This window comes from Callionymus lyra, chromosome 10 (genome assembly GCF_982586985.1).
Source record: "Callionymus lyra chromosome 10, fCalLyr1.hap1.1, whole genome shotgun sequence".
Classification (NCBI taxonomy): Eukaryota; Metazoa; Chordata; class Actinopteri; order Syngnathiformes; family Callionymidae; genus Callionymus; species Callionymus lyra.
The window spans coordinates 1068170-1077500 of NC_141827.1; the positions used below are offsets into that span (position 1 = coordinate 1068170).

Here is a 9331-nt window from a genome sequence, read left to right on the forward strand (position 1 = left end):
GTTCTTGATGAAGGAATGTTCGCGGAAACATTCCTTCATCGCTCGCCAAGACTTTATAGCTCCTGATACGAGCTGTTGGAGGCGAGCGCTGGTGTTTATTGAGGCAGTAATTGCTTGGCAAGAGTGTGAGTCTCGCCACCTTCTCCTCGTCAGGCAGGTTCCTCCGCTTGTTAAAAACAAAGTCATCGTTTAGAGAAGTGATCGTCCATAATTACTGAGGTGTGTCTGTGCGTCATTCTCAGGAGCGTCCAGTAGGTGGCGGACTGGAGCTCGAGAGTTGATATCATGACAGATGATCTCGTCGGATGAACGTCCTGCAGTCGTTCACGAGCTCCAGGGAAATAAAAGAGGATTTTCTGCCACTTTTCTTGGAGCAAAAACATCTTAAACAATGATTTGTTTAAATAAAGAAGAACAAAGTGTTTCTTCTGTTCGTCTGTGTCGCTGTAAACACGTCAAACAATAACTTTTCCTTCTTTCTTCCTCTTCTCTTGTTTATTAAAGGCCTCGTTTCTCTCATTGTTCCCGGAGCCCGGCCGGGGGTCAAAGGGTCAACAGCCGTCAACTGTGACTTTTATTTCCTCCTCCAGGCCCTCGTTCACCTGCAGCTCTATTGTGCGGCTCCGTTTGAATTGATTATGTTTGGGAGGCGGCTCCTGATTGGTGGAGGCGGGTGTGGTTGATTGGATGGTTTTGTATCTTGTCAGCAAGGGAGCGACCTCGCGCCTGCGATCCGTCTGTATCCCGAGGAAGGCTGGAGTCGACAGCACAACAGCGTTTGTTCTCCGTCTGTCCTGCCCTCCCTCTCGCTCGCCCTCCCTCTCTCTCTCTCTCTCTCTCTCGCTCCCTCGCTCCTCGCTCGGCTTCACTCTTCACCGCGTGGCCGGCGCTCTGTTGACGCTGCCAGCTCAATGGAGTTTGTCAGGTTTGTCAATACCATTGATTTCTGTGATTTTCTTCAACATTTCATCCGACGGAGACGCAGCTGCTGGTCTGTATCTTCACCTCGTGTGTAGTTGTTGTTGTTGTTGTTGTTGTTGTTGTTGTTGCTGCTTTGTCTGTCAATCAAAAGTGTCACTTGTGTTCGCGGGAGAGACTCGCCTCGGCTTCAGCGTCGGATCGCGAGGGAAGGTTTTGAGTTTTGACTCTTGTTTACCTTCATGACAGTCGGACCAGTCGAGCAGGATCTGTTCTCTGAGCTCCAGGTTCAGGAAAAAGACAGAAAGACACAAGTTTCTCTGAGTTTCACTTTTTCTCCTAAAAGAAACAGCTTTGTTTGTTCAGCGAAGCCTTGAAACTCTTCTTTAAAGCGTGTGTTTGTTGTTTGTTCCTGGTTTTTTCTCGCCGATGTTTGTTCTTTTGCTGCTAATGAGTTGGTCTGACTTTTGTCACTCGGGGCCAGAGTCTCACTGATCCGGCTCTGCTGAGCGTCAGACGCCGCTGTCACTCTCATGTCACTCTCATGTCACTCACGCGTCACGCTGGTCGTGGCAGAAGTTTGTGGGTTCAGAGTCGTATGGATGTGTGTCGCCGCGTCAGAGCAACAGATGATGTTCAGCAGCTGCTCTCGGATCAGTTCTGCTGGAGCTCCAGTCATCGCTCTGACACTTTGTAATCAAAGTTGATTTATTGTTCATTAGCAGCGCATTAGCTCGTCCGGGCCGGCGCTGTTTGTGCAGCGGCCCCGTCGGGCGCGGGGGCCGCGAGCACCTGTCACTTCCACACCATGACATAGGCAACCAGATATGAGCGAGCGAGCGAGGGAGGGAGGGAGAGAGAGAGGGGTAAACGTGGGGGCAGAAGCCTCTGGTTCCACGGATGGTCCTCAGGAGATGAGACTCTGAGACGTGTGATGGAGCGACGGAGCAGCTGCTGCTGAAAGTTCTGACGCAGATTAACTCCACACTCGTGACGCCATATGTTCTCCAGATTTGAAGGAAAAAAAACAACTTGTTGACAAAATGTTTTAAATCTGCTTGAAAATAACAGTGAAGACATTTTGACATTCGATAAATATCATGTGTCATGAAACGTTTCCCTCTCGCCCGCCGTCATGGAAACAAGGATTAGAGTCGAGTCTTCACACGGACGCGGTCGACGTCGTCTTTTCACGACACTTTTGTTCGACGCCGAGATCTTAATTAAATCTCAAGCGACTCGAATCATTTCCGTGCGTCGCTGGACCGACAGATCAGCAGCAGTTTTTGATTCCAGTCGTGACTTCCATGCATGTGTGTGTGTGTGTGTGTGTGTGTGTGTGTGTGTGTGTGTGTGTTCAGTCAAGAGGTCGACGGCGTGATCGTCCGTCACCTGCACTGGTGGGAACCAGAGTTCTGGCGCTGCTGGCTTGTTATTTCTGTGACAAGAGCTCACACTTTACTCTCGGCTTGTTTGTTTAAACTTGAAACTTGCCTCTCGGAGGAAGAGGAAGAAATAACCTGTTTGTTTGAGTCCACCGGCTAATAAAAATGCAATTTAGGCCTTTTGTTTTAACAGTTGCTGCAGCAGCACCTCTCACCCCTTGACCCCCGACCTTTGCACCTCTGACTAATATGGGTTGGTGCATGAAAAAGAAACGGCCAAACTTTGAAGCATTTGATCTCAGAGCGGAAAATTGAAAATTGAAAAATGAACAGTTGGATGGACTTAATTTGTTATCATTATTGTTATTATTGTTGCTGTTATTGTCATTATTATTAATATTGTTATTATAATTATTGTTATTATAATTATTGTTATTATTATTATTATCATTATTATTGTTGTTATTATTATTGTTATTATTATCCATATTATTTATTATTATTGTTGATATTATTGTTGTTTTTATTATTATTGTTATTGTTATCCATATTATTTATTAATACTATTGTTGTTATTATTATTGTTATTATTATCTATATTATTAATTATTATTATTCTTGTTAAAATGATTATCATATGTATTTTTATTATTATCATTGTTATAGTTATTATCATTATCATTATAAGTATTATTATCAAGTTATTCTCGTGGTGGTCGAGGCTGTATCTCTGCAGAGAAGCGTCAAGGCTGCGTCTCGGCAAAAGTAAACGTCTCGGGGCGCAGTGGTCATTCCTGCAGGGCTTCCTCTCTCCCTCCACTTCCACTGTTTGATGCAACAACAAGACGAGTCATAGAGCAAACATCTATATTTGCATATTCTCCTCCATTTCTTCAGCACATTTTTCGCTTTAAATTCTCCTTCATTTTGCTGCGTCCTGGTCCCCTCCGTTGTCCCCGGCTGTTGACCTCTGACCTGAAGCGTCTTCATCGAGCCCTCGCTCGGCCATATATATATAAATGTACACGTACATATTTATGAGCGGGTTAATGTTTGTATTTCCCTGGGAGGCGTCGGCGTCTTCACGCTCATCACCCTGCTGTCAATAATTGACTCTGGTCTTGTTGAGTTTGGATGTTTGTCGCCACAGTTTGGACGCGTGTTGACGTGTCGCCAGGAGGCCTGTTCGCCTGCAGCCTCCGCAGCTGCGAGAACGTTCTTGAAATGTTTATGTATCGGAGGCACCTGGCGTGCAGCACACCTTCAGGAGATTCGTACACGTCAGCTATTCCTGGCATCCTCAGAATGTCCTGGTTCTTCTCCTGGTGTACGGTGTCTCAGCTGATCTTGTTAGAGCCTCGATCCTCTGATGCGTCTCGTCGCCTCATGATGTTTTACACGCCGACCGTCGGGGATTCTCTTAAATGGCGAGCGGCGTCCTGCGCTAAATGGGCTGCGATGCGGCGGCCGAGGCGATATTTCTCGGCTAAAGTGCTCCCTCCTTCCTCGCCCTCCCTCTCAGATTCTCACTCCTTCAGCGAGGATTAAATGCTGGTAGTTACGCTGATCAATAGGTTAAGAAGCAGACGATCCTTCTCGCTGCTAATGACCTCGCTGGTAATGGCTAATAAAAGCCGGGTCTGTAAGAGCCTCTTGCTCAGAGGCAGCGGCTGTGAGTCAGACGAGTGTAAAGAAAAGAGAAGAATTAGAAACAACTCGCTGATACATGTGTGACACTCTCGCGTCACGAGAAAAACCCGCCGCTGCTCCGTTGACCTACAAAATAATCCATCAGAATTAGCGATGCCTGGAGAAAAAGGAAAAGTCAGCAGCGGATAATGACCATGAAATTAGGCGCTGGGCGGCGGAGCTGCTATGCAAATAAGTCAGTGAGGCGCGTATTAAAACACACCGGAGAGTCGAACCGACACCTCCGTCCACGCCTCACCTTCTCCGCGTGTCACCTCAGATATTTGTGTAACAAACATGAATAATGCGTCTTCGTTAGGACGCCATTGAACATGAAAGATTCAAAGATAGTCGTTAACACGTCCTTGTTGGAGAAGCTCGTTCTTGAGTCGTCTCAGGAGAACGTGCGAGGAAGCGTCCGGACGAGCAATTAAAGCGGCGTGACGACAGGAACTTCCTCCGCGTCACAACAAATCACTCGCAGGAATCGTGGACCTTCTGAGACGGAGGCCGCGAGCTGCTCCTCAGGCTCGGCATCTGCTCGCAGGAGATGTTGACGGCGTCTCTAACGAGACCTTCATGAGGCTGGTCTTAGTGAAGGGTCTCCTGGTCCTCAGGTGAGACACGTTCGTTCAGGAACGTGTTTTTCTGTCGACGTCCTCGATGGTGTTTTTGTCGCACTTCAGTTCATGTGTTTTTTAAAAGGAAACCCTCGTCTCTCCTTCTTCTAAACATCTTCTCACCTGCAGGTCCCAGTGTCAGTGGCTATGATGACACCCCAGGTGATAACTCCACAGCAGATGCAGCAAATTCTTCAGCAGCAGGTCCTGAGCCCTCAGCAGCTCCAGGTTCTCCTCCAGCAGCAGCAGGCCCTCATGTTACAACAGGTACGCTGAACTTTCAGAACATTCACGTCCTGGTCCTGGACCTCCTCGGTTCTGCTGCACCGTCTACATGGATGTGTTTGTGTTGTTGCAGCAGCAGTTCAAGGAGTTCTACAAGAAGCAGGAGCAGCTTCACCTGCAGCTCTTCCAGCAGCAACATGCCAGCAGCAAGACTAAAGAGGTGAGTGACTTCATGTTGACCCTCCAGGAGGACCAGAGTCCAGCACCTGAGACATCTAGATATAGATCTAGATCTATAGATCTGTAGATCTATATCTATATCTATATCTATAATCTATATCTATATCTATATCTATATCTATATATATCTATATATCTATATATACATATATATATTATATATATCTAGATCTATATCTAGATCTAGATATATATAGATCTAGATCTATATCTAAATCTAAATCTATATATCTATATCTATATCTATATCTCTATATATCTCTATCTCTATCTGTGTATCTAGATCTATATCTAAATCTAAATCTATATATCTATATCTATATCTATATCTCTATATATCTCTATCTCTATCTGTGTATCTAGATCTTTATCATATATAACCTCCTAGACGTATGTAAACCTGACTCCATGTGATCAACATGTTCCTCACACACGTGTCTTCACACGTCTTGAGAAAACATGTTAAAGAGCAAAATAATGGGATTAGAAAAAAATCATTTATTTATTGTTTTCTCAAGTCAAAGTGAATCATCTCGAGTCTGTGTTTAGTTTATTTGTGTAACTAAAGTTCAGATTCGCCGTAAAACAAGATTTGTGTTGAAAAAAGAGAGAAAAGGTGATTAAAGATGAAGGTGTTTTGAAACTTCACCGCATGAAAAACGACTTAAAATCTTTCGTCTATAAAGTGTTTTTTAAATGTTGGCTGAAGAGAGTTTTTGTTTTAAAGGTGAAGATCAAAGACACTCGAGTCAAATGAACTTCCTGTAAAAACATGTAAAGATGTTTTAATGGATGTTGATCTAGAATCAAGTTAATGACAAACACGAGTGAACCTGGTTCTTCTGTTCGATAAAAACAGTCAAGACTCTTCAGAGACGACGAGAAGTTCCGTCACGAGTTCTCAGCGGCGCCTCCTTCAGGTCAAGAGCTCCAGCCGGGCCGGACTCGGACCCGATGAAAGGAGGAAGAACGATCGTCACATTCATCTGGTCGTTACCATGTCATAGTGAGACGAGTCTCTTTAGCTCTCGCTCTCCGGTGCACAAGCTGCTCGTGCTTCAGCCGCGGTACTGACTGAGGTCCGGTCCGGACCAGTTGAAAGAGAAGAACCTTCGCGAGGAAGAGTCTCGACTTCAAAGTCTCTCGTCCTTAATTAATGAAGCGCGGCTTCGGTTCCGGACGACGCTCCATAAATCAAGGTGACAGCGGAGCCGGCCGGCCTCAGATAGAGCCTGTCGTAGAGTCACATCTGATGTAAACACAGAGCGCCAGAGTGTGTTGGGGGGGGGGGGGGGGGTGCAATTGATCCGTTGAATGGAGCAGAGAATAAAAGAAAAAACAACTTTTGAAGCATATTATGTATGATCACAGGAAATGGATGCAGCCTCCAGAGGCTTCTTCCCCCTCGGCTGATGTTTTCTTTCTCTCCGCGTCTCCTCGCTCTCCTGCCATCAAACGACAGCAGAAGAATTACGCCGCGACTCCCCTGTGGCTGCCAGACAATCACCCCCCGCCGCTGCTTTGTTGCCTCTTTTATTTTAAAGACATCCAAATTTAGTTTCTCAAAGATCTTTAACTTTAGATTTGAAGCGGCACAATAAAGGCTGCCACTGCCGCTCTCTGTCATTTGTCAGCCACTGTACTTCCCTCGCTCTCTCGCCGCCACTTCTAGTTAACCTCTTATTTGCTCTATTGGGTCGGGGGGGCTTTAATGCGCCGGCATGCTGCGAGCGCCGCGGAGCTGCTGTCAGGCTGTGGACCCGGAGAGAGAGTTAAACTGCAAGACTTGCATTTATCTTTGGATTTCCACTGACACTGTTGGCTGTTCTTTCTTAAACCACTGATGGAGACACTAGTTAACTAGTTAACCACTGATGGAGACACTAGTTAACTAGTTAACCACTGATGGAGACACTAGTTAACTAGTTAACCACTGATGGAGACACTAGTTAAACACTGATGGAGACACTAGTTAACCACTGATGGAGACACTAGTTAACTAGTTAACCACTGATGGAGACACTAGTTAACCACTGATGGAGACACTAGTTAACCACTGATGGAGACACTAGTTAACTAGTTAGCCACTGATGGAGACACTAGTTAACCACTGATGGAGACACTAGTTAACCACTGATGGAGACACTAGTTAACCACTGATGGAGACACTAGTTAACTAGTTAGCCACTGATGGAGACACTAGTTAACCACATGCTAACCTTTCATTTATAACAGTTTTCACTTTTGAAATTTTTTCCTCAAACTTTAGTTTCATTTTATTGAGTAAATAAAGTCAATAATTCAAGTAAGTCAAGCCTGATCCAGCGACTGGTTCTGATCCAGCGACTGGTTCTGATCCAGCGACTGGTTCTGATCCAGCGACTGGTTCTGATCCAGCGACTGGTTCTGATCCAGCGACTGGTTCTGGTCCGTGAAGATTTGTTAGTGAGCTGCAGACAAAGATCTAAATGTTTATGTCAGTTGTTTTCTCGTCATTATCTGAAATGTGTTCTTTTCGAAACACTCTCTGTTAGTCACACAAACACAAACACAAACACAAACACAAACTTTTATAATAATCATTTATTTTTGATCACAAGGTTGATCTTCAAGTTTGGTGACTCAAGAAATAATAATAATAAAAATAAAAATAATAATAATGATGATAATAATAATATTAAAATGATAATAATAATGATAATATAATAATGATAATAATAATGATAATAATATGATAATAATATGATAATAATAATGATTATGATAATAATAATGATAATAATATGATAATACAAATAATAATAATGATTATAATAATAATTATAATGATCATAATAATAATATTATAATGATAATAATAATGATAGTATAATAATGATAATAATAATGATAAAGATAATAATATGATAATAATATGATAATAATAATGATAATGATAATAATAATGATAATAATATGATTATAAAAATAATAATAATGATTTTAATAATAATTATAATAATGATAAAGATAATAATATGATAATAATATGATAATAATAATGATAATGATAATAATATGATTATAAAAATAATAATAATGATTTTAATAATAATTATAATAATGATAAAGATAATAATTACAATAAGTATGATCATATTAATGATAATAGTAATAATAATAATGACAATCTATAGAAGAAATATTAGATTGTTCTTGTTAAATCCATCATGTCAGTGTAATTTGTGAACTAGAGCGACCTTTGGTTTTGCCCCCTCTGACCTCTGACCTCTGACCTCTGACCAAGAGTGTGGTTTGGATCAGAACCACAGCAACAGTAGCAGCATTTTTTTCGCTGGTTTCTGCCAGTAACTGACCTGAGCACAAAGACTTTTGTGTGTGTGTGTGTGTGTGTGTGTGTGTGTGTGTGTGTGTGTGTGTGTGTGTGTGTGTGTGTGTGTGTGTGTGTGTGTGTGTGTGTGTGTGTGTGTGTGTGCGCTGGATTGTGAGAAGTAAACAAAGTGGTGTATCCTGTGTTTGGTGAGAGGGTGCGGCACTGCTTGGCAGACCCGGCTGTGCTTTTAGTGCCCCCTTCACTGTGTGTGTGTGTGTGTGTGTGTGTGTGTGTGTGTGTGTGTGTGTGTGTGTGTGTGTGTGTGTGTGTGTGTGTGTGTGTGTGTGTGTGTGAGTGTGTGTGTGTGTGTGTGTGTGTGTGTGTGTGTGTGTGAGTGTGTGTGTGTGTGTGTGTGTGAGTGTGAGTGTGAGTGTGTGTGTGTGTGTGTGTGTGTGTGTGTGTGTGTGAGTGTGTGTGTGTGTGTGAGTGTGTGTGTGTGAGTGTGTGTGTGTGTGTGTGTGTGTGTGAGTGTGTACTCATAAACAGGCCCCGCATCCTGCAGTGTGTCGGGCGTGTTAATAAACATCCTGATCCACCTGCGTGTGATTGGTCGAGGAAAACGCAGGTGAAAGGTTATAAAAATACAGTCACTCCAGTGTTGAGTCGACAGTTTGTTGTTTATTTCAACACATGACGACAAAACTTGACTCATATTTAGGTAGAAACAGTTTTTCTTAAACCAACGTCAATGAAACGTGTTGACTTTGAAACTTTGAATATGATTCAACGTTTTATGACTTTGTTGTTTGTGGAAGAAGTTGTGTTAATGTTGTCAAACATTAGACGACAATCCTTGGTTGAAGCGCACAACGTTTGAGTGAAGTTGAAGGTGTTTGTGTTGCTGCTAATGAAGTTTGTTTCTGCTGTAATTGAACAAGGTT

The 9331-nt window shown here is 43.1% G+C and overlaps 1 protein-coding gene across 3 annotated transcripts in view; it reads left to right on the plus strand.

The window, feature by feature from the left end:
* Positions 1–646: 646 nt before the first annotated feature.
* Positions 647–9331, plus strand: part of LOC148069847 (forkhead box protein P1-B-like) — a 41793-nt gene continuing 33108 nt past the window's right edge. The window contains exons 1-3 of one of the 3 annotated variants that reach the window (XM_087801573.1): positions 647–991; positions 4742–4879; positions 4971–5057. In XM_087801573.1, coding sequence (XP_087657699.1) covers positions 4760–4879; positions 4971–5057 — 207 coding nt within the window. In that variant the 5' untranslated portion in view covers positions 647–991; positions 4742–4759. The remainder of the gene's footprint in view (positions 992–4741; positions 4880–4970; positions 5058–9331) is intronic. The other 2 variants (XM_087801572.1, XM_087801574.1) reach the window with 2 other exon arrangements.